This window comes from Gallinula chloropus, assembly GCF_964237585.1.
Source record: "Gallinula chloropus genome assembly, chromosome: 2".
Lineage (NCBI taxonomy): Eukaryota > Metazoa > Chordata > Aves > Gruiformes > Rallidae > Gallinula > Gallinula chloropus.
The window spans coordinates 153,476,044-153,502,842 of NC_140086.1; the positions used below are offsets into that span (position 1 = coordinate 153,476,044).

The following is a 26,799-nucleotide window of genomic DNA, read 5'->3' on the forward strand; positions in this document are numbered from 1 at the left end:
CAGCTCACTGCTACTTCCCCCAGGCCTTTTAACTCACATCAGTATGGAAAGCACCTTTATATCCAACAGTATCTGAATGACACCATCTCCCTTGACTCTCCAGACTTATTTGTCTCATAAATTCTCTAAAAGCTTAGAGCGCTCACAGTTCTGTGTAATGGAAGATGTTCTGGCTTTCAGTCTTCTCAGCATGCAAATTCTTCTCTGTGTCATCTTATCTGGATTTCTTCCAAGCTAGGGCCCTGATGATGGTTTTTATCCCATGTCTATTATTATTCAATAAAACTTGCAGAATAGGGTTGTTAGTCTAAATATTCTTGGTTCTGGAGGCCTTTCTATACACAAATATAATTTAACATTGATTTGTTTAGCTTTCTTACTATTTTCAATACTAGAAAGGCAAAAAGTACTGGTCTTATATACTACATTTATTACAGTTTTACTGACTTTTGGGCAAGCTGTTTTTAGGTAAACCTTGGGATGTTGATGAAAACACTCAGAAATTATGAGAAAAAAATTTTAATGAGTTAGATGAAGATCAAATTGTTTGGATTCAAACAATCCAAACAACGACCTGGCCTTGAACACTGCCAGGGAGGGGGCAGCCACAGCTTCTCACTACCCCCACAGGGAAGAATTTTTTCCTTATATCTAGTCTAAATCTACCCTCCTACAGCTTAGGGACCTTAACCATTTTTCCTGTCACTCCCTGCCCCTGTCCCTCTCCATCTCTCCTGTAGCCCCTTCAGGTACTGGCAGTCTCCTAGAATGTCTCCTTAGTGCCTTCTCTTCTCCAGGCTGAACAAGCCCAACTGTCTCAGCTTGGGGATAGAGGAAGGGGTGTTTGGTAACTATCACTGCACAGAAGGGAAAGTTTAATATCCATTTAGGGAACATTTCCTTAGTTAAGCTTCCTGCAACATTAAGTTTTTGTACTAAACTATCGCTGTCTGTTTGCAGTAGATAAATAGTATTAATAAATGTCTTAGGTGCATGCTGCACATTTCATTATAATTGTACAGGTATGTTATATTCTTAGAGTGAAGGAAAGGGGCTGGAACTATTCCTAGGCATATCTTTAATCTATGCCATTCTGAAAACAATCCTCTTTGAGAGGCAATTTTAAATCAAGGGGAAGCTGGACCTAGAGATAGGCATGAAATATATCTTCTTAACAGCATGTTACTCAAATTCATAAGTGAAGCATCTTGCAGCAAGTAGCACATTTAAGATTATAAACCTAAAATTATGATTTACATGTGGCTTTTTAGTCCACTCTTAATTTGTGCACAGAAAATGAAATACCAAAATACAACACCAGGAGCACTTATTTATTTTACAGTACTACTATCTTTACACGTTTCTCTTTTTCCTCCATAAAACAATAGGTTGCCATTTCAAGACATCAATTTTTATTGGCCACTGTTTTGAGGGTTTTTTGAGCAGCAAAGCTTCATTTTTAAAGGCGAAACAGCGGCCTTTTGGTGAGAAAGGGAAGTAGTCCAACATATTTGTACACTGGGGATAATAGCTTGAGTTCTTTTCACCTTCTGATCTGAAAATGGAACTGAAAAGATTATACTCGGTGGAATAGTTGACAGATGTCAGGGGTGATCCATTCACTATTAGATTCTCAGGCTTCCATGGCTTTGCAAGTGTGACCCAAGGAGATATTAAGACTGCTTCAGTGAACTCCTAAGATGCCAGCTTTTAATTGTGCCACAAAGCAAAGATAAACATTTCCATGTAATACTTGAAGAAAAGATTTGTGATAGTTTAAAGACTTGTCAAAACGGCAGTCTGATTGTCAATGGCAAGAACAATAGGTCGCTCCTGCTGCGTTTGTTGAGTGACCTTTCAGATGGTTGGAGCAGTGCAATCCATACCAATCCATAATATCCATCAGCGCTAAGCTTCGGAATGAATTGACAGTTTCAGTGTAGAAAATTGTCCAGCAAATCCTCCACTGTGCTGCTTCAGCACTTTATTATGCTGAGAAACCAATCAAATTGGGTGATTTATTTTGTTTACTCCTTTATCCTTCAAAAAAATTGGTATTCTGCCTCAGTAGGATTTGTGTGAAAGAGGTTTGTTTCTTTCATGGTGTAGGTACTTTGAACTGTTTCTACTAATTTTAGGTCTGAAACTCTAAAGTAATCTTGTGAAACAAAGTTATACAGGATGTTATTTTCATTTGTACATTACTTTGGCAGTAATTATTAAATCCTGTCCATTATAGTGGTGAAACACAAGTGTGAACTCAGATCAGAGAAGTCTTTGCCATTGGGCCAAAGAACTCATCCTATTTTCTGAATTTCTAGTTCTCCAAGAATGGAAAACTTTTATTTAGTTGCAAATAATCCCAACACTCCCATTTGTCTAGCTCTAACCTGAGGTCCAAGATTCCACAACCAAAATATTTAAATAATGTTTAGCCTCCTGAGGCCCTGGTGAGGAAACCCAAAGCCTGACATTCTAGGATATGCAATTCTTACCACTTCCATTAAAACTAAATGCAAGCTGCTGCATGCTCAGCAGCTTGAACAGTCAAGCTGTTGTGCAGTTTCTTTAATATGAGGTTTGGTAGTTAGACTTAAATGCGCTAAGAACAATGCTCATTTGAAAGTAGATAGTTTGTCCCTTTTCACTCATTTCCTCAGTCTTTCAAGCTTGAGAGTCAAATCATGTTTTTCTGAAGCCCTGCTTGGACACCCAGGGCAGAGGACCCTCTTTTGCTTTGTAATTTATCATAATGCTTGTGCTTGAAATCTTTAATATAAACACATGATCATGGACAGCTGTGTTGGCTTGTGAGCCAACTTCTGGCATTGTTTTATTAGGCAATTCCAGGGTATTTCGTGTTTTGTCGTATCTTTACTCTCAATTCCAGACTACGTAAAATTATATAGGCTGTAAATCTCTTCACAACATGTTAATTGGATCATACATACATTTCTGTGCATTTAATTTGAGGTAGTTGGTGTTCTGCTCTGATGCTGTGACAAAGCTGAAAATGGATCTTGTGTTCATAGTATGAAATTGCTACAGAATATGATTAGTCTGACCCATTGAATGTGTTGAATGGTTAGGTTAATTCCAAATGCTTTATATTATTTCTCCACCTTTACAAAGGTGATAAATGATACTGCTTTGTATATAATGATTACTTTCTGCAAGGTGGTGTTCCTGTGAGGACTCTGAATCTGAGTTACACAGAACTTGTGGTTTATCCTTTGAGTTTTCTGTTTTCCTACGCAAGTTATTAAATAATTGTATTTTTATGGTCTTCATTATTTGTTTCCCCTACCAGATTAAAATATTCAGGGCATTTTAATTGCATTGAAAAACAAAATTTAAAATAAATGGGAGAAAAAGAATCATAATATCACAATCACCTATTTACAGCAATGAAGTGGGGCTAATTGATAGGTTTTATTGTTCTTTGTTACTGGAAGATCTTGAAGTTTCTCAGAAGCTGAGCTTTTATATTCCACAAGACTTCAGCTCTTTTTCAGAAAATAACAACAAAATGTTCTTGTCCTTTAATACATATATACAAACAGAAACACTGATTTGACCTTCTCTGCATAGCTCAATGTCCTCTTTGTAATTGTTATTCTACCTGTAAGTGTACTTTATCAAAGGAAAAAGATTCGTGCATATGCTTTGCTTAACTTCTACAACTACCTTAAAAAATGAAAAGAAATTATAAACATACATAAACAAGATAAGCTCTTGATACTAAGGTCTGTTAAAGTCAGCAAGGAATAGTATTACTGACATTAAAAAAGAAGTTATATATAAAATTTTTATCCCCCACTTTCCCTAGCAGTCTCTACCCTTGTATAAATAAGTTCCATAAATGTCAGTCATCGATTTTAAAGACAAAAGTTTTGTTTCTGATAACATAGCTTGACCCCCTTTCTAAATAATACAGGATTTATCCAGTATGAATTTATCTAGTAGAGACAATTCTGTCATTGTGTCTCAGTGACATAACTGGTGGAGACACATAAATCTAGAATCTTCCTTGGCTAAGTTTTCACGTGCAATTATTCACACTCCCTAGGGTTTTCTAGTTATAAAATATTTTTCTCTCTTTAATTCTCCAGATTTCTTGTGATACTTAGAAAGTGACAGAGATCGTGTCCCCCGCATTATTGTTTCAGTGCCTTAGTTCTGATATTACATATTCCCATAAGAAAATGATGTTTCATGCATCTTATTCTTAAAACAGAAAATTAGAGAAAAACAGCAGTTACTGTAGCTTAGCTACAGACAACAATATTAATTTTTATTTTAGTACAAGAATTCAGCTTTGAGTATTTTTATTTTGTTCTTATCTGTTGCATGTGCCCGGATAAGATGATAGTGTGTTCTACTTTTGTTGGCTGTAGTTTTGTGCTTTCAAAATCTGTTGAAATAGATTATCCCATAATATGACTCTCACCTGCTGATCTAGATAATTTTACAAGGTAAGTTTGCTTCCAGGGGTCCATCTTTCCCTCCTCTTAGGGCTTCACTTTCCCAGGTGTTTTACTCTGCTTTCTGTCAGGGCTAGCTCTACATTTTTACCTCTAGAAGAACTTCCAGAGCAAAACTTTGAATTGATCTAGCTAGTGACCGGCTGATCTGTCACACTAGCAGCAGTGACAGCAAGGAACCACTCTCATCCCTCGAACTGATGAAAGGCAGTGGGTAACTGTAGGGCTGTGCCTGGAGTCTGGGGTAATGCCACAAGGACTAGCTCACATTTCTATCTCTCCACTTATCTGAACAGATATGGCTGTCAGCCTCGTTTCCCTCAACAGACGTTCCCATTCCTGTCTTTCCATGCCTTCTGTGCCATCTTAGCATCCTGTGTTCGAGTCATTCATGAGAGCAGCGGATGCAGATACCCCACAACCGCTCTGAGGGAAGGTTCTGGACACTCTGCTGTCTCCAGGCTATAGACCTTTGGCTGCTCAGCCTGCACGTTGTATATCCATGAATTAGGGATGGGGCTCTGCGCTGAGCTTTGTTTTTACAAACAGTGGTAGTCATTAAAACCCTGAGATGCTGCGATATCTCACAATACCATATGGTCAATACTTTCGGTGTATCACAGTGTTTTTCGGGTAATTACCATGTATTTCATTATAAAAGAGTGATGAATTTTAAGCTTTCGAAATGAGTGAGAAGGAGAAAGCCAAAGATCAAGATTCCTGGGAATGCAGCAAACTGAATCATAATGCAGTCTATTATCTAGCAGTATTTCTTCATCACTGCTGTTCTTTCCAATCCTGGGAAGCCCGGATATAAAAATGTCATAATTTAATTTTTATGCCTGATTTTTTTTTTTTTAAATTTCTTAACTCGGATAACAGGTTCACTGTGTAAATGCTTGACCACCAAAATTAGAATTAAATAATTTTAATCTCACTCTAAATCATTTTTATTTCATGCAAGTGAAAACTTGTAAGTAGGAAACCAATGAGGAGTAATTCTGGAAGCAGAGAATAAAGCAAAATAGAGAACATATTTTAATTTTTATTTCAAATAGGCATTCTGGCTTTTTACTGGCACTTGTTTGAAGAAGGTCTGCCACAATATAAAGACCACATGTATCTGCTATAGAAAATATTTAGTTTCTTAATAGTGTGGAAAATTATTTTTATAAAAAGTCATGTTTAAAACCTTTAAAGCTTGTATCTCTCATGGTAAATGTTGTGTTTCTCTAGCTTCTTTCTTTTAACACTAGGTCATTGGATATTCTTTGTCATTTTTAATTTAAAACATTTGCATTATAAATTGATCTGGGCTTTAAGTTGCCTTGTAGAAAGAAGGGAGATGTGAAGGAAGGGAAAGACTGAAAAGTCGGCACTGCATTAAAACATGTATCATCACTTGTCCTCAATCTCATTTATTAATTATTTGTATGAAGGAGTAATTTGATATGAAAGAATGCCTTTGCACTTTGAAGGCTTTTTTTTGCATCGGAGATCCTGGGTTCGTGACAAGTGGACTCCAGCTCCGTTTCTAACATGCAGCTTAAAATGCATTAGGGAGTACTTTGGTGGGGTCCATTTCAGTCTCAGAAAGGAGGATACTGCAATTATGGCACAGATTATTGCCATTACTTCCATGCTTCTGCTAGGGGCAAAGCATCTGTATGAATTTGTTGCTATTAACACAGCTGGAGGTAGCGTGTGTTTGAAGTAATGCAAGTACAGGCTGGCGCAGTGTCACACTCCCAGTGTAACTCTAGAGAGTTGATCCTTCTCGACTTCTCTCACTCTCATGTTTCCGTGATGCCGTTATCTCCTCTGACCTTCATAGCCTGACCACTGCCATTGATTTTTTCCAAGTGTCATCTGTGTTACAAATTGGTCTGGACTTGAATCTGGCTGTATTAAGAGGTTTAAATTCACACTTACTGGGAACAGGGGAAAAAAATTACAGAAAGTGGGAATTTGCTGAGCTGTCAAAACATAAGTAAGCTTAAAAAGGTTTTATGGCTAATAAAGCCTTTGAGGAAACAAGCATAGAAAAACGAAACTGGAGCCCGATGCAATAAAATTGCAGTGTCCCTAAAATGATTACCCTAACAGTGCTGTGAAGTCAGGCAGTTCTCAAACAATCCACTGAGTAGCTTTGTGCTCAGAAGTTATTTGGTTGCTTTCATGAATCCTGAATAAATGTGAACCATTTAGAAAATTAATCATCATCTAAACCAAATTTAAGGCACAGATCACGTTCAAACCAAATTAAATCCATTTAGTGCTGAACTACGTTCCTTCTCTAAGTCTTTACTGGGGATCTGGGCTTCAAGATATATGGAAATACACTGAAACATGTACAAAAGCCCCAAGCTCAGACAGACAGGGAAGACTGGTGTAATGCCATGGACTAGAAGCATCAGTGTCCAGGACCTTCATTATAGATTATCAGATGACTTACTCTCAGGGGCACTTCCAGACAAGAGAAATAAATGCAATTTTGGTGTCTAAATTGGGGTTTTTTTTAGGCTTGGTAGGCTCAGAAAGAATTTAATGGCAACACTATAAATTACTTTGGTCTCAAAACATTCCCAGTAATCTTTGCTATGCCATTTGCCTCCTCTGTGACCTGAAACAAACTACTCAGTTTCTTCTCTGCTGTATGGATAATATGCATCTCTCTTGTGATGAGTGAGACTTCCTTTGTGTCTAGAAACAGAGAAGTAGGAGCTGAAGAAGACTGGATTCAATAGCTTGCTACTGGTTGTTGCCAACCTGATGAGAATGGGAGAGTTATGTCACTGTGTGACCACATCTTCTATGGCATGCCATGTGCTACCTAAGGTGGCAGGAGCACTCACTCATACCATGGGGCACATGTAGCTGACACCATACACTGTTTATGACCTCCTCAGGCAAATGTGACATCTTTCCTCTGGATTGCGGGGTGCATGGCTCGGATGTTGGCAGTTGGCAGCTAAGTCAGCCACGTTTAGTAGGTGACCTTTTGGGTCAGAGATGAGTGGTGTGGGTGTGCTAGAAGTGTCATGAAGCTGAATTGCAGGAGAGAGTGGGAAGAGAGGAGTGAAAAATCTCTTGAGGAACCTTGGTAAAGCTACGTCTGTTTGTTGTGATGGCATCAGCAGCTCTTCCATAGTCCAGCTTCTACTGAAATTTGCACACAAAAGGGTTGACATTTTTATATTTCATTCTTCAATAATTGTTTCCCATTGTGTCACTTATTACAGTATTTACTAATCTTAGCAGGAAAAAAAATAAAAATAGGAGTAAAGGGAAAAAAAAACCTACCTGTGTCCTTAAAGTAAAACCTTTCCTCTTACTGTTTTCAGCTTCTCTGAGCTGAAAAAGTGCTGTGATCACAGACTCTAAAACTATATCAGTGATAAGATACAATTCACATTTTAATGCTTGGCTATTTATATCTGAAGGCCACTGAGCCTTGGCCAGGAGGCAGTGCCAGGGACCCTCTCTTCTCCTTCCCAGCAGCACCATGCCTGGAAGACCCTTAGGAGTGAAGCACCTTCTGATGAGATACATCAGACTCTCCCAGGAGAGAAGCTGCTGATGCAGGAAAAACTGCAAGTTGTACCTACCCTTCAAATCAACAGGAAATAAATGGGATGCTCTTCATACCGACTTTAAGGAGAGTGAGTCACAGAGCAAGGGCCAGGGTGTCACTGCAGATTAAGAACTGGTTATGAGATAGGAGAGAAAGATTCGTCATGAACTGCTGCTTCTCAGCGTGTAGAGAGATTAGTGGTACCCCATGGGCAAATTGTCTCTGTTAGGAAGAACTATGGAGGATTTAGAAAAATTCCAGATGGATTTAAATACATTGAGGGATTAAGGAGCACAATGGTAGATGAAATTCATCTGGAATAAGTGTGACAGAATAATAGACATTAACAAAAATAGTCCTTTTTGGGAAAAAAAAAAAGAATAAAGATACTCTGAAAACTGCTCATAGTCTGGGCTCTGAGGCGGTGGAAAATTTTGGAGAAAAGATTTGCTGTGTTAAGATACACAAATCCTGCCCTTGGTACGGTGGCACATATTTGCAGACTTGAAAATTTAAAAGAAGGTATCCAAATCCTGAAGTGGCTGCCCTGTTTCCCTGCCCTATATTTCTGTAAGACAAATTTGTCTAATACATCCCACAGAGTTCAGAAGTTCAGAAGGAGATTTTTTTTTTATTAAAAAAGAAGGTTTCATGAATAATCAGTATGTATGTAATCACATCAACTAATTGTTGCAGAATTATAACTTATTTATTTATTTATATTCAGAAATACTCTTCAGAAATATTTTCAGAAATACTCTTGCTGCTGGATATGAAGGCAAGAGGGAATGATTTCTGATGGCTGTTGTTTGCCTAGGCTGAAGTGCAGTGGGTGTGCATGCAAATAGTGTGTGGCTGATATTGTCATCCCAATCTGGAAACATGAGGTTCCTGTGTTTCCTGATGTTTGTGTAATGATAAAAAGGCACCCTTCTTGTGTCTGACACTGAATCAGTTGGAATCTGTTTTTTCATGTTTAATATTCTCATTTATTCAGTTATGTGTCCCTGCTACTCCTTTGACTGGGCTTTGGGCAAGTGCCCGAATACTGACAATTTCGTAGCAACCCCTACACCTTTTATGTTTTTCCTCAGAGAAACTTAACTAATTAAGTATTTAAATACTCTTTAACATCTTTCTTTTTTGATTTTTAGCAGTGTGAACACAAGAAAAAAATAATTAAAATTTTTTTCAGTCACAGCATTGTTTTTCCTAGGGTAGACTGCTCCTGGGGTAGTCCTTGCAGGGATAAATCTCAGCTGACCACTTCTCTCATCCTCCTTCAGAACTTTTCTAGAATTATCTTGGCCTTGATTTTACTTCTTGGATCATCTTTGTGGACTGTATTCACTACTTAGGAAAAGCAGGCAGTAACATGTCTGAATCTTGTGCTGGTGGCTACCGCTGAGAACTGACTCAAGGTCTGGGGTTAGTATGTGCTGCAGGGGATGTTCTGCCTTCAGCAGTCGCTGTTCTCTGTCCTCCTTGATCTCTGCAGCAGGAACTGGAAATTGCTTTCCGTCTCTTTACCCTTTTCTCTTGACTGCTGTTAGCAGGCAGAGCAGTGGTAGCTGGTATGCACCAGCCCCTTGCTCATGGAGGGGCAGCGCTCAAGTCCTGTCATTCTGGCTCCTCCGCTTCTCCTTGGCAAGCAATGTGCTGGGTGGAGATACAGTGTGAAAGGAATCAGGCCCAATACTCCCCCATGAAGGTGTGTGTTAAAAGTGCTGAAGCCAATATCACCTGTTCAAAAAGACACACACCCCTCTACTAGATATATTCTTTTTTATCCATTAGAGCAAATAATAAGCACTTAGACCATATCTAAGTCATTTTAAAGAAGCTCTGAAGCACCTCCGCACGCCACAGAGTTTCACTACTCAGCCTGAACCCTGTGACAAATACACCTGCTCTTTTCCAGAACCGAATAGATGGCAGCTTGCACTGGAGCTGCCCAGGCTGCTCCTCTCAGCTCCCCATCAGCAGGGAGCTTGCCGGCAGTCTAGTCAATGCCCATGTTGCTGCCAAGTGGTTTTAGCAGCTAGAGAAAAATAGTCCTCAACCTTGTTCATCCTAAAGGTGGCCTCCTTATCTAACTCTCTAAAGCATTCCATATGCTATTCCAGACCCATATTTCTGATCTTTTAAAATTTTTTTCTTTTCTAGGTTTAGCTTTTTATCTGCAGTATTACGAAGACTGTGCTGCATATTAAGAAAGTGATGCTCTCATAGACCGTTGCCTTGTCAATGAGGGGAAGCCAATGCACAGAGGCATTATTGACAAATAGACAGCTGGAACTTTCTTTAATTTTTTTAGGCTATGGAATGCATCTTTCTTAAAATTCAATATTTTAAAACACTAGAGAAAAAAGTATATCTTAGAGCACTACTAAAAAAAGAAAGTCTTCAATATGAAAGAAGCTCCTGTGAATGACTGTTAAAACATTTTAGATATAAACACTCAAAAAATAGAGAGATAGGCAGGGCCAACAAAATTATGTTTGTCAGCTCAAGCTTCAGATTAGTTTCTAAAGTACCACCACTGGAAGATTGTTGTTTGGTAAACCCATTGATGCAATTGTCAGACTAGGTCTTCTGGCAGATTATTTTTACTAATGTGAATCTGTGAGGTGAAGAGACAACTAAGAAAGACTTAGAGTTCTAACCCAGTGCTTTCACCTGCAGGGCATAGCCTGCACATACCTCTCATTGATTAATAAAAGTTGATTACTAATATTAAATTCTTCCGAATAGATTTGGTCCATTCATCTTGTTTTCAAGATCACTGGGGACCCACGTGATTAATACCTTTTCCTTCTCAGGCACATTTCTAGGTTTAGATTTGAAATGCGGCTATTTCAGAATTTAGAGTGAAAGCCAGGATGCCTCCTTTAGGTGCTAAAATTGGAGCTGCTGGATGCTGCACATCTTCCCCAAGGGTGGGGATGTCATCCACTTCATTTGACATCATTGAGCTCCCTGAGACAAGACATACAGAGTTAGGCCCTTCTTTTCCTCCGCTGATTAGAAGGGGCTTTTGGAGACACCAGAAGGTGGCCCAGACTGCAAGGTATCTCCTTGTTTCACTTAGATGTGCCAAATAAGTAGGATATTCTGGGATCTAGTCCTCCCTTGCTGAAAGGCACCATGTGTAGTATCTTCTGCCTTCTGCTTTTTACTGCAAGTCTTAGAAAGTGAAGTAGGAGATGGAAGATGTCTTATGGAAGTTAGCTTGAGAGTTTCAGCTCCCATGTCCTAGGAGAGTTCTCTATAAACCAGTCCTGAGCAACAGCACCATCCATCTTCCCCTTAATGGCCCAGTGGCTCATCCTCAGGCATAAAAGCAACAGAGGAAGAGAGACAGAAACAACATACAAGAGAGATCATGACTCTTAACTTGCAGCACTCGGAGGAAGACTGCTGGTCCAAACTCAGTTTTCGAGCATGTGTGCATTTTACATTAGTAAATATTAAAAGTGGTTTTGAAGTAAACATTGTCTCCTCCTCAAAAGTCCTAGGTACTGTGGCATTTACCTCCCCAGAAAACGCACTTTCTGGTGCTGCTGGGAGGGCTGTATTTAAGCACTCAGGAGGCTTTCAGGCTGTAGAGAAATGCCTCACAGTTTTAGTGAGTGCTCAGCACTCTTAAAAATGGGCAAACTGGCCTTCATTGCCTGTGTCCCAATTTAAGCAAATTTTAGGTGGATTGAACCCTACCTTACTTAAGATTTCATTGGGGATAGAGTGACATTTAGGTTTAAGGAGTGCAATTCCCAATGTCAGGCCTATTTCTGTACTGTAGATTATTCTTCATTTTTGCAGAAAATGATTCAATTGAACTAATCTGACAGGGCTGACTGGATGTCCATTATAGTGCTGCATTACAATTGCTAAACAGAGTATTGGAAGGGCACTAGGTACAGCCTGGTAAAGACAATACATAATTTGAATGACGGCACTAAGGGAGCATTTCAGAGTTCAGTAAGTGGGTTTCCGAAGACACTTGGCAATTGGGAGGCGGAGGAAAAGCGAATGAGAGCAAATGCTTTGAGAGACTGACATAACCTCAGCCTAACATTGAGCTACATGTTGCTTTCCTTGGGCTGCGAACAGGCTTGGCAAATGCTAGCAATCAAGCCATCTGTATAACTGGATCAGATTTTTCACTACCAAAATGGATCAATTTATGGGATTGTTTTGACAGGCATGTTGGGAAATACAGAACATATAGTTTTCATCATTGTTTACTTCTGTTTTTCCTCTTTTTCCCTTTGACATTGCCCACTGGCTTTTATTAGAGTTTGAGCTCCATTTATCTCAGCATGCAGAGCTGACCATGCTGCCAGTGTCACTCCCCACAGAACTCCTCCTGTTCCTTCATTTACATGTTTCCTTCTTGTTCTTTAACCAGAAGGGGAAGCTCTGAGCCTTGAATGCATAAATCATAAGGTCCAGGTCAAAAATAGACAATCCATTATTCAAAGTGGTTGTTCTAACTCATCAGATTTGTAGTTTGTCTTGGGAATTTCTTGGAAACGTGGCATTCATTTGTAGCATTGTTTGAATAATTGCAGCATGAAGCTGAACTGGTCTTGAGATCAGCATCCAATATTCAGCACTAGTCTTTTGTTGGAGTGGCCTAATTGGCCACTTGTGAGGCATGTCTGCTCCGTAAGTCTCTTGCCTCCTGCTCCATTTGCCCACCATGGGCATTTAGCAAGGTTACTAACTTACTTAAGAGGGAGATGTTCTCTTCACCTGGATCCAGGTGCTCTAAAATCAGTCAGATGTGTTCTAAAACCAGTCAGATTCCCCATGCTGAAAAAGTTTGGAACAGCATTTTTGGTACAGGAATGAGGGAAGTTTTTGTTATAACTAAAAGTTAATTTTTGGTTGATCTTTACTACTACAACTTCTCCATATTTGGTAGGGGGGAATATACATGTGTGTGTATATATATAAAATCCCTCTTGGACAGCCAAAAGTTCTGCTTTTTCTATTCTTGGATCTAAAAGGTATGCAAGTCAAATAACAATAGTCTTTTATGTAAAAGTACTAGGCATTTGACAGACAAAGTTGGTATCATTTTCATTTTACAGATGGCAAAATAAAGGGGCATGATGGGCCTATTCCAGGTGAAGTCATATTCTGTTCCTTATTCATAATTCGTTCAGCAACAGATACTCTCTCACTTATGTATAAAACCACTGAAGACAGTGGGATTGTAGAGACAGATTTAAAACAAAATGGCTAGCAAATTCTATAAATTTTGTAGCAGTCAGTGGAAGAAAATCACTTAATGTGATTGTTCTAAGTTATGGCAACTTTCTGGAAACAGATTTTGGAAATTACTCCTCATGACTATATTTTTCTTGTAAATTGAGTAAATGAAAAGCTGAATCTTTAATAGACAAGAGCAGAGAAAGATTATAATCCAATATTCTATTATTTAAATTGCCTCTGTTAGTGGATTGTTCCTTAAAATATTTCTGTTTTCAAGTCCCTCACAATGAAGGGTTTAGATACCGGACGATACAAAATATTATTTTCACCAGGCAATCTAATTTTCCTGTATTCAATATCCAGTACGATGTGGAAAAATTTTAACAATTAGATAAAGTTTGGCTCCCAAATGTGCTTCTGAGCATTTAAATGGATTACACTAATTTTTAGAAGTCCTCAGTAACTCCCATTAAGGTTGAGACAATCATTCCTGGACTTTCATTTCAAATTTATCTCTATTTTACCTCTCCTTTATAGCTTAGATCTGCTTTTTTGTTTTGTTGAGGTTTTTTTTAGCTAATTGGCTTATTATTATTTTAGCTTAGACAAGTAGGTGTGGATTGGACTATTTATTTTTCACATGGTTAAAATGGATAGGGAACTTTTCATGGCTATGTCGTGATGTTAAATCATGACATCAGAGTCTTCCACTGAACATGGGAGTTATTTCATCTGAAGCGATATAACTAACAGATATAGCAGAGATATAAGCCGTATGTTCCAGCAGGTATAACTAGTTTAGGGCAAGAGTGCCCTCAAAAGTGAGATTAAACAAAAGCAGTAGTGAAATATTTTGCCGATGACACTCTGCTAGAGTTTAAAACTATATATATCTACATAAACCTCAAAGGAAATATTTATATTCCATTCCCCATTTATTTTTTCATTGTCATTACTCTGTCACACAAAGTATATTCTCCAAATAGTATCAGATAGAAAATGGCATCTGAGTGAGACAGAGTTCTGCCTCTGGTTCAGTAGGGTCTGAATCTGTCAACTGAAAAATAATACTTAGGTTAGCACTCACAGATAGAGATGGCTTTAGAAGATAGAGCAATAGAATAAAGTTAGTTAGACATGAATTTTCCATACTTTCTGACTCTCTTTTCATCTTTCACATTGTAGAAAACTGGAGCTCTAAACCTAAAAGACCCCAAAAGAGTTGTTGCACACTGTGAGATATATCACATTTTGTTTTAGCCGCTATTATCATCTCTTAGCACAGTTAACTTGAAAGAAGATGCAAAAGAGGAATCTACAGAAAGTGAAATGAGAGGAAACCCAGAATAAGCACTATCTCAGTATCTCAGCTGGCAACAGCTGTTATCTGCAAAAAGGTGTTATGCCATCCAACAGTTTATTCTTCGTAAGACCAAATTCTAGATCAAAGGTGATCAGAAACCTTCAAGGCAATCAAAAAATGCAGTGGTAATATCAAGAAGGACTGTTAAAGACACTGCAGGAGTCATTAATTTTCTTTGGCAGAAAAAGCGTGATCCAACCTCAATGGAACCTGCAAAGCATTAATAGCATCCATGGGCAGGTACTTTGTGGCTTTTGTTTTCTTCTAGTACATGCATTGTATCTCTGAGGCCTATATAACTGATTTGAGGGTTCACCATTCCAGGTGTACTGAAATGTCTTATCACGGGCTCCCAAAAGAAAACACATGTAGGTCGGACCTGTGTCATAGCATGTCTGGAAACTGAGGGCCATAGCCCAGAGACTCAGTCTGTGCCATGCTGCTCCAAGTGATTTGGAGCCAGCAAGAGCTCTCAACAAAAAGGGATACGCCTCTCTCCTGCCCCACTGTAGGGAACTGAAATTACTCTCTTGGCAGTTCAAATAAATTAATGAGTACCCTATCCCCACCCTTAGCTTTCCTCCAGTCTTTGGCCGTTACAAATAGTTTCATCCATCGGGATTGAGTCTAAAGTCTTCTTTCTACTATTACAATTTCACTTTCCTTTGAATTCATTCTACAGGTGTTGAACCCTCACAATCAACAAATTAATCATATTCATTAAACAAATCCCAACACTCCCTACTGCAGAAACTTCTTCCCATATAGGACCGAATCAAATGAGCTGAAAGCCAAGCACAGTACATGAAAGATCACAAATAGCGTCTGTTCCTCGAGTACCGTGTGCTTGCACTGTGTGTGGGGGGGGGAGGACCATGAGCAGGAGGATAGGTGATGTTGACAAGTTGTCTTCTGGTAACAGTCCTTTTGTAAACCTGAAGTCAGATGGGTGATGGGTGTGTACAGTGCAGCTGCATTGTAGGCTAGTTTGGTTAACACTGTGCTGGTGGGAACGGTGTACTCTCTGCGTGAAAACAAAGCTAAAGGCAATCACTGTACAAGTACAAGCCATGCAACACCGAGCAACGCTACAGAAAAACAAAGCAGAAATAGAGTGTGGGGAGTGATGTTTGGGCATTTCTAGAGAGAGTTTTGAATATTTAGCTCTCCTATAGTATAACTACAACAGAACTGTAATAAACAGTACTAGTGTGCATTGGTGGAAAATTTGTTGTTATAAATTAATCATTCTTAACGTGACTCCTCGGATGTGCTAGTGTGATCAACATTAGTACTGGTACCAAAGGGTGAAGGTTCTGCAGCTTTCCTGTGCTGTTGTGAAAGACAACAGCCTAACAAACCGTATTTGAGTTTGTGAACCTGTGTGTTCTAGTTGGGTATTGGATGAGAGTTACTAAGCCCACTCCTGGATGCTCAGGCTTGCAAAAGATTGGCCTTCCAGACCATTTTCTCTCCAGCATTCAAGTGCTCCGATTACCTCCCGCATTACTGCTACTACATTGCCTTGTAGCAGCACACCTTGTTTTTTAAGTGGGAGAATGCTTTTTCAGGGGAGGAGGGGTAAGCAGGGAATAGGAGGTTGAGCTTTTACAAATGAGACTCCCTTGGTAAATAATGACACCAGTGTACACAGCAGACTTTGCCTGTGCCGCTGCATAGACTTGCTATTACAGTAAAAAGCCCACTTGCTGACACCAATCATTTCCATAAAATTTAAGCCAACGTCTTTGGGAGAAAAGATTTAATTAACACATAAGCCCCTGAGTCACTATGACAATCTGCTTTCATAGTGATGGGAATAATCACATTTCTACCCACTGTCAGTCCTTGAAATGTAAGGATTTTCTGAATAATCTACAGTACATTTTTTTCCTTAGAGAAACAATCAGATTCTTTTGTTACTTTCACACAAGAACATTTCTGTCTTAGACATCTAGAAAACCCCTAAATTTATCTGTTGCCTTGAGGGGCTACCTCTGCTTGTGTGACAGGAGGTCTCCTGAGCATTTTGGGTTAGTAGCATGAAGGGAGGCTGAGCAATTTCATCCTAACCGAGATCCACATGAGACATCCCATTATTTAAATAGAGGTGCCCTGAGGGCAGCGTATGCAGAACCCAGCGCGATAGATAAATAAATAAATAAACAAACAGTGCTCATTGTGGACAATAAATAAAATTGTGGCAATGATTGCCATGATACAGGATTAGATTCAAAACCTTTCACTGTGAAGCAGAAATAACAACCTAGGTACAGAGGTTTGAAAGAAATCTTTTTTTCCCCTTAGTCCAGCTGAAAAGATCATGTCTAACAGTACATACTTTTTTTGACACCTCCTTCTCTTACTTGTTATAAATCCTGAAGGAAAAAAATACAGAGCCTTTTTTCCCCTGGGTTGGTTTCATCAAAGTTGTTGCTGATTTACTGTGGCATAAGTTAGATAAGCATCAAACTTGTAAGGTTTAATTTTATGGTCTTTCAGACTTTAACAATGTTGAGAATAATTCTATAATCACAATTGAGACAGAGAAAGTTGTATCTGTTGTTGTCACTGGACATTGCTATATCATTTCCTTATCTTTTCACTTTCTTAATACTTTTGTACTTGATCCCCAGTACTGAAAAACAACTAAACAAGGTAGGATCTCTGTATTAGAGATGGAATGGTTTAAATGCATCTTTAGAGTTGTAACAACTGTAATAACTTGAAATTTTTTGCAAATATAAATTCTGCATCTACATAAGTGCTTTTTTAAATTGTTGCAGTCCTCTTCTGTTAGGTCTGATAGCAACCTGTTTTCTAAATTAAAAAATGTAAATGTGGCATTGACAAAGGTTAAAAAGATTTAAAGTGGGTTCTGTCAGCAGTGCATGCACACACCAGACCAAATCCTATGTATCTAATCAGTGTCCTCTGGACTGTGTGCCTTGCTCCATTGTTTACTCTCAAATCCATAATAATTTTGTATCCTTTCACTGGGCGAAGATTCATTTTAAAAACTAATGAATTTAAAAATATGCTTTTCCCTTGTCCATTTTATACTGTGCCTGCAATTTGACTTTCATTGTTTGTTTCCCTCCTTGTCTCGTCAATCCTTTTCTCCCTTTCTGTCCTTTTACTTTATTACATTTTTTATTGAGGACTGAGATGAACTGGTTCCTGCATCATGGGCCCATTACACTTCCTAACAATTCCATTTACACCTTATTGTTTGTCTTATTGCTGGAAAATTCAGGTGATTCATCATGCCTGAAGAAGCACCTGATCCCAATTCCCTTGATATCACGATCACTATGTGACAGGAATACAGTTAGTGGTGGCTTTCAGACTCTAAGAGGCCAAAGTGATAACTCTTTTGGGACTTTTAGCCTCTCAAGTATTGATGAGTTCCATTTTCGTAATGCTCTGTTTTCTTGCTCCCTTTCAACAGCCCCCTGAGTGTGGAAAAGGGCTTGGAGTTAATAAAGGAAGTGGCAGATCTCCTGAAGCTGCAGATGAGTGCCTTCGATGATGTCAAGTACGTACGTGGAATTTGCCCCTTTTTATTTTATTGGATTTCTCATTCTTTTGTTTTTAGGGGTTTTTTGAGTAGTTTGTCTTTCAAGGTAGTATCTACTCTTTAATACCGACATTAATGAGAGCATGTGAGAGACAAAAAAGCGTATCGTGATGGTCTCTATAATGTCCCCTATGCACAGAAACAAATTGTTTTACAAGAATTAGTCTGAGATTTTCCCTGCACTTCTGTAGGGGAAAATACTCTGTTCAAAGTGCTGTAAAAATGTTACCAACCTTATTTAACAGTTTCTAGGCAAGGAAAGTCTTGTAAACCACCCAGCATTGCTGAGGGGGAAAATGACGTCAGAGATGGGTAAGAACTTGAGTCCCTGGCTTTGAGTCTGGCACATGGCACACTGGGTCATGCCGTTCGGTCAGCTACTCATTTAACAAGTCACAGGGAGTTCAGCTATGTTGAGCTACCAGTTTTCATCATATGCCTCATACTTATGGGTGCTCTGCATGTTGATCTCCTGATCTGAGGGTTTACAATTTGCCATGTCCAGTAAAAATGTTTAGACTGGGGATTTTCTGAAATCATTTTGGTAGGAACATTTGCTTCAAAAAACTTGATTCTTCCTTTATAAAACAGAAAATAAAAATAGTTTAATAGAAAAGTAATGGAAAAGAAGGGTCAGCTGTGGGAGGTTTTTGACAGCTTGCTGGGAAGAAGTCACATCTTGGCGCACAGAAAATAGCTGGTGTCTGGGTAGCATCCAGTTCCTGCCTGTGTTTCAGAGGGTTTGGGGCCGCTTGTTTTGGCCCATGAGTGAGGTTGCTGAAGTGCAGCATCTTACTTGTGCTGCCATCAGCTTTTGTTTAACCTTCAGTTCCAGTGTATGTAATTTGTTGTTTAATACTGTGTTTTAAGCTTTGGTCTGCAGATGTTTCATTTTTAGTGAACGGGTTTATTATTACTTGGAAAAAAATATCTGCCCCTTCTATTACTGTATATGTAGGGAGAAATAGGCTACTGGTGAGAAAGTCTTTTCAGAAATCTGACAAATACCAGGCATATTGGCTTTGGTTGTTTAGAAAGAAAATATTTGCTTATTTTCTCTGCTAGAATAATTCTTTGTATTGCTGAAAGTATTTTTACTTGTATTTTATGAAAGGTATTTTTTATAAAAACTGAGTTTTGAAATTACAAAAAATGACAATATAATATGGTCTTCTTTATAAAAAGAATTTGCAACCTTGACTTCGAATACTGGCAGATAAAGTCTGCTGCACTTTTAAGGGAGTAAATCCCATGGAACAATTTGTCTGCTGGAATCAACGGGTTCTGCTTCATTACTTTCATTCATTTAGAGTACAAGAGCATGTTCACCTGCCTTTCTAATTGTTAACATAAAGGTTTTTGGTTATTTTTTTATCATTTGATAAATCACAACACCATTGCAATTGGCAGACTGTAGATTCATTCTCTAATGAAAAATATCCCTCCAGTGATATAGCTAGCTATGAGCAACCTTTTCTTTTTTTAATGGGTGACATTAGGGAACCTGTTTTTTTTGTGTCCATTAATATGCAGTCATGTGACTGCACTGAAAGTACTTGTCTTGTATTTTAAAAGTGTGTTTTAAATGATGGCAACTCCAAACCATACCAAACATGGTCTTTGCCTTATTAACCCACCTATAGATCCGTGAAAGTTTATCCCAGATTTCAAGTTACTGAAGAATTCTTCCATAATAAATTTTCTTTAATCAAGAAGATGAGATGCTTTGACTCAGATTAAACCCATGAAATGCTAAAGAAATGTGGAGCCGACCAGTAGGTACAGCAGTATTAGAGGCTTTAAGAAGAAGCCTCACCAAGCAAAGAATAAACAGGTTTTGGATTTATTCTTTTGTCATCTCTACGCAGCTTTTATTAGAAAACTGTATGAAGTTGAAGGCTCTGCTTAGCATCTGAGGGCCATCTAGGAGAAAAGTTTCAGGAAAGAATTGATACTGTGGGTATTCTTAATCCACTATTGACATATCAGAGTCTGAGAACAAGACCTGTCAGGAAATGCGCTTTTTGCTTGGCCCGAGGCACGATGGGTGATTTATATTGTTATATTTTACTGGCAACTCAAAGTACTCCTTTTCTTACGGATTCATTGTTTTAAAAAGTCTACTTTGAACTCTGACCTGAGTATTAGGTTGGTGTAAAATTCTCAGTTCTCTCTTTCCCCCTAACATGAATTCTGAATGGTAAGAAAGTAGCAATGCAGGCCTGAATGTTTTATACTGTTGAAAAGATTTCAGATTAAAGACATGTTAATGAGATTCGTAGGGCTAATTTGACAGTATAGACAAAGCCACCGAATTCAATAGGAATTGCGTAAGAACTGAGGAGAGCCAGTGAGTGGTGAGGTCTTCTAAAGTTCTTTAAATTCTGTTGTTTCCTGTCCTCCAAAAAAAAAAAAATCTAAAAAGACTGCTTCACAAATATATCACTACATTTAGTTAGTTTTGTCTGTAAATATCTTTTGTTCTTCGCTATATTATTTTTTCCATGCGCTTTGTTGTTTTGTAATTGAGCAATTGCTTTTGCCGTGGAATCCTACCAATTCCGGTGTAAGTTCTTGATTAGTTGATGCATGGTAGTAATCAGCTTATTTTATCTTTTCTCATTCACAATCCTGCCAACTTTAACCGATGGCCTGCAATTCACACTGTAGCCTCAGGCTTGGATCCCAGAGTACTCAGCCCACTTCTGCAGTTCGTTTGTTGTCAAGTTTGCATTGACATAAACTTTGCTCACCCTGTGAAGCAGATGAGTGGGAATAGATTTGGGGAATTCATAATTAGAAATATTTCAATGTTGAAGAAGAGATCCAGCATGTTAGCTGTCACTTTTGGACACAGCCTGAATCTTTATGGAAGTAATAGTTATGCTTAATATGTTTTGTTAATGGTTATGTAGCTGTCAAATAAATTCCATTATTTCTTATTACATCATTAGAGACCATTAAAAGGATATTAGCATGCTGATGTAATTATACCAGCAGACGTAAAATGACTGTAGTTATGATTTTATAATCTAATTATGGGTGTCCAATGCCCCTGGTGATTGATTGTTGGACTGGTATCATGGATTGAAGTCAGATGGGTGGTAGTATTAGGAAAGTTTGTATTTCTTAAAAAATAATAATATTACCACTCTACAATCTGCAACATTGACCTTCCTAGTGTAATTACAGTTCTTCACACATTATAGAGCCAACTTAGAAACAAAAGAGATGATCAAGAAGCATCCAAATATAATAAAAACCCAAAAATCTGTAAGCTAAACTATAAGAGTAGTTGTAAAGGACACTCAGATGCTATAGTCAAAGCCATTGAAGTAGAACATGTATGACTGACTTGGTTTCTGATGAGAATATGAGTTATTGCTGATTTTGTATTGAATGTTCTCCTTCATGGGGTATTTCCTGAGAACTTTGCTAAGGGACAATTTATAGCTCTAGTCTTAGCTGAATACCTGTGCGTGGAAAGAAAACAGATTATTTTGATTTCGTAGTATTTCAAGATGCATACCCTACCATTCTCAGCCGCCAGTTAGGAGTGAGATTTTTGGCTGAATATTCTGATGGATGCTGCAGTAGCACTGATTTTTTTTCATTTCAGATCTTTTCCTCTAGGTTTCTTTTTCCCAGATGTTTCTCTACTGCTTTAGTTTCATCCAACTGTTCATCTTAATGTAAATTTTTGTCATTTTTACCTTCTAACATACTTAACTCTATACTCAAAGAATTATCCTTTCAGATGTGATAACTTGAGCAACAAGCATGCCCATTTTGATATCCAGTTTTTCAGTGGATAAACTGGTAGCAGAGCACTTTATATTCATTCCATAAAATGGCATTAAATTCTATCTGCCATTGTTTTGAAGTGTAACAATAATTGCCTACATAAGCTTATTTTTTATATATATATATATACAATATATATATATATAATGTTAGGGGTGAAGAGGATACTTATGGTAAATCTCAAATGGTAATATAAATAGATTTTGCAAGTTTAAAAAGCTCATTCTGATTACTTAGTGTAATGCCCTGGATCACAAAGCCATAAAACGTAACCAATATTCCCTTACCACGTACTATTGATTGCATCTATATTGTACATCCAAAGCAAAATTAAAATCACTGGTCTTTCAGAGTCTAAATTTCAAACTCACAGGTCTTGGGTTGGTTTTCCAGCTTTCACCTGACTACTGTTCCTAGCCAAACCGAGACTAGAAGTGATTTCAGTGTTTTCCTTGTATAGTTTATTGTATGAAAAATGAAAATTTAGTTCAACTGAAAGTATGTATGGAAACTGTGTATAGGCTTCAGCTGAAAAATACTTTTCAAAATTTGTAGAGGCATCAGCAGTGCGGTTTGACATTTGAAAATAAAATACTATAATTTTAGAGTTCAAAGTAATGGCTAGTTTCAAAATCTAGCCAAGTTTCACTTAAGGGAAAATGCTTTTATTTGGGTGATAAGAATAAACAAAACATTGACTTTGAGGCTGAACTCAAGCCATTATTTTCCTAGTTATTTTTCATTTGTTCAGCTGACCAAAAGTATCAATAAAAAAATCAGTAAAGACTAATTATGATATAATCTTGAAATATTTGATCATATCTAAGTATTTTTCTACATTCCACTGTCTTATTCCATATGCAGGAAATAAAATAGTAAATGAGCAGCTCTTCAGTATTTCATTTTATTCTTGTTCAATGTGTGACTTCAGAATTTATTTATTGCACATTATTCAAATCCTGCTTTGAGGTCAGAAACCCCATTTCCTATTGGTTTTGTTTTGCTTTGATTTGGTTGTTTGTTTTGGGTTTTTTTTCTGTGATGGTCTTCTATCAAAATGCTTGATTAACTAGAAGTGACATACTTAACTCATTTGAGCTATGAGCTACTATTATGACCATATAGAGCCTACAGCATATGGAGTGCTCAGAGATCATCTCTCAGTTTAGACAGTGCTACTTGGTCTGTTAAAAAAAAAAAAAAGACTGTGTATCTAGATACAGAGGTAAATCAAGATTGATTTTTCCTATTTTAATAGGTTCTTAGTGTCAACTGTTTTTATTTATATTTTTATGTAAACAGTGAGCTAACAAAAGCTTGAATATGGAAGTCTTATCATGAAGACAGCTACAAGTATATTCTTGCCATACTTCTAATCTCTTTTTCCAAGTAGTGGGGTTAGACAGACTTTCCACCTCCTTTTCAAAGGAAAGGCCTTGGATGACCAAAAAGTACTGATCATTATCCGTGCTCTTAGAAAGGACTGAAACGGTTGGGCTGGAATAAATACAATTTGAAAAGCCAGCCAACCATCCCAGTGAAAAGAACTTGAACTGAGGAAGATGTCTGAAAATCAAACCAAGTGGTGAAAGTTGGGAGCTTTTAAATGTGTTCAAATCGGAAGTGTTGGGCAGGCAGACTGATGAGTGGAGCTCCCAGCCTCACCTATTATGAACATGTGCATTGGCTGTAGTGTCCTAATCATGCTATATAGGTTTTGTTCATTGTTTGTCATGTTATTTTTCTAGCACCTGAAAAACTCAATCAGCCAGTTAATCATATTCAGTCATCCAGAACCTAAACACTGGAACAGTACTTGGTATTTTCACTTCATCATGCTGATGGATTATGACATGTGGTATATGTATGCTCTAAATGTGAACATCTCAGAAAATTATTGGTAGCTTGAGAGGCAGGATAGTGTGAGCAAGGATTATTTAACCACTGAGCAGTAGTGGGACAGGTAGCACAGTGTCTTCTTAGGTTTGTATCTGCTAACTTCACTCTGCTGTACAGATTCTTCATGATTCCTTTCTTTGGTGTGATAAATCTTTTCTTCTGTTGCCTGTTGAATGCCTGTAGACTAATATTCTTGCAAATTTTTTTCCTTGATTGGCATATTCTGGATTCTGCCATCTCTGCCATTCTGATTTACTGAGAGGAATGTTTTAATATTGTACTCATGAAAAAACCTACAGTCCATCCTGCACTCCTTAAGGTGCTTTAGCATAAACTAACAATAGGTTGAATTTTTATTTCCATTCCAATTATTGTCAAGAAATTAACAAATATTTTCATTTCAATTTGAACTGTGCTATGCTTGGTCTTAATAAAGAGATATACCTCTCAAAAAAGTTGAGCGGTATTTGTCATCTGTTCTTTGATTTTAAATAGCAAACCAACAGACTAAGGCTATTTGGCATAATCTTGTTTAAAATGTTATAAAAGCATAACTCAGAAATAATGGAACCACTTTTATTCAAACTTGACTTCTTCCACAGATTTAATGACTCTGGAAAACAAATTGCCTGAAAAATGTACTGCTGTAGCTCATTGCATGCAGACTTTTATAAGAAATTACATCGAGTTTTCTGGTACACATTGTCTTATTTGACAACTAATTTATAATATAAAGATACATCAATTTTTAAAGGAATGAGGATAAGGAAACAAAAATAAGGTGGAAGTTTCAACTATGCATTCCTTTACTTAAAAATGAGTGATTTCTCAACCTTAGCATTACATTAGTCTTGTGGCTTTTTCCCCTGAGGTACAATATATTTTGTGTGCTTTTCTTTAATAAATGTGCATATAACCAAGATCATTTTGCCTTCTCCACTGTAGCTTTCCTGCTAGAAAAGTATAAAAATATATTCAAATAACAAGAAGGATTTTGGCCTGCAGCATTTTATGAATTCTAGGTGACAAAACAGAAAGACCATAAAAATCTAGGAAGACTCTTATAAATAAAAATGTACAAAGTTTGGCTTTCCATTACAACATTTCATCTCATTAAATCAGAGGATTTTCACCTCTGTAATCGAAAGCAGGATGAAATCTAGTGTTGTAGATACCTTTCCATGTACTCATAGATCCCTACTCCAGAGAAAGTTTTTATAGATAAGTGAGCTTCTGAAGTTTATGTATCTTAATTTCTTATTTCTCTACTACTCATCCTTCTGTGTGACTGAGAATGCCATCATATTCCTTTTTAAAAATAAAGTTCATAACATTGTAGGGTAGGCAGGATATACTCCTTGTTTCAAGCAAGTTGCTGAATATGTGCCATTACATTACATAAATATAACATTTTGCATATTATTAACAGGTACTAATTTTCTTTCTGCAGATGGGTAAATTTAAACTTGAGACAGTTTGCTTGATTTTCCCTGAGATGGTACAGACTTTGGTAACAGATATGAGAACAGAAAGAGAGAACTGTGATTCTCACTTTTAAGCTAAAGCTTGGTCCACAATTAGAATCATAGTATCATAGGATACCAGGTTGGAAGGGACCTCAAGGATCATCTGATCCAACCTTTCCTGGCAAAAGCTCTCCCTAGACAAAAGCTCTGTCGTAGGCAAGATGCTCTAGCACCTCATCCAGCTGAATCTTTAAAGTGTCCAGTGTTGGGGAATCCACCTGCCTTGGGGAGACCATACCAATGGCTGATTGTTCTCATTGTGAAAAATGTTTCCTCTTGTATCCAATCAGAATTTCCTCATGAGTAACTTGCACCCCTTGTCCCTTCCACGTGACTCCTTGTAAAAGGGGAGTCTCCATCATTTTTCTGGCCACCCTTTAAGTACTAGAACATGAGCCTTCTTTTCTCAAGGTTGGACAAGCTCAGTTCTCTCAGCATTTCCTCATAAGGCAGGCTTCCCACTCCTTTGATCATCCTCATGGCTCTCCTCTGGACTCTTTAGCCTAATAATTACTAATACGAGAAATGGAAAAACATTATCATATAGAGAATTGTTTAAAAGAACACTCCCTCTATAAGAAATACACTCAAATAATCTTATGTCCATGTATTTCTTGATCCTTCTTGCCCTTGACTACCTGATTCTCCTACATACAGAAACACACACTTTTTTCCTCTCCACTACCTGGATTGATGGTTGGATTGCATGAATATTACCTGCTGACTCTGCTGAAAAAGATAAATCATTCTTCTGCATATTTTTTGACACCCTATACAGTAAATATTGTATATCCAGGCCTATGAGCTGCACCTTGGCCTGGCTGTGGAAGGGTTTGTATTCCTTAGAAGCTGTAAAGGCAGCCAAAGCAAACATACAACCATAGGTGTGACTGAAAGAGCCCAATAAATTCCAATTGCAGTGCCTACTTTGTGAAGCAATTGTCTACCTCACAGCTTGCAAGGGAACCTCAAGAACAAATCTAGTTGATCTCTCAGAGCTAAAGAAGTCAACAGGTTCTGAAGACAGCAAGCAAGCAGAAGAGCTTTGTAGCTATTTAACTGAGGGTGTAGCAAAGTTTGGGGTTTTTGGTCTTTGGTTGTGCTGCCGAATCCTCATCAAAGGAATTTGTGTCCTGGATCCTATCAAATCTATGAGCATGCTGAACCTTTGCTTCTGCAAATGTCCTAACATGATTCATGCTCTTAATGAATTATTAAATGTCACTTGGACAAACTAAACATAAGTTTACTGTCATCCCAGTAGACAAATTTACACATGATTTCAACAGACACCATTCAGAGCACAGGTGTGCTGAGGGTAAGTAGACCTGCAGTTGGTAAAATGC

General features: G+C 37.9%; 1 protein-coding gene across 1 annotated transcript in view; it reads left to right on the forward strand.

The window, feature by feature from the left end:
• Positions 1–26,799, forward strand: part of PTPRN2 (protein tyrosine phosphatase receptor type N2) — a gene marked incomplete at both ends in the record, with an annotated part of 656,586 nt that overhangs the window by 265,569 nt on the left and 364,218 nt on the right. Inside the window, one exon of the mRNA XM_084279942.1 lies at positions 18,096–18,182. Within this exon, the coding sequence (XP_084136068.1) occupies positions 18,096–18,182 (87 nt within the window). The remainder of the gene's footprint in view (positions 1–18,095; positions 18,183–26,799) is intronic.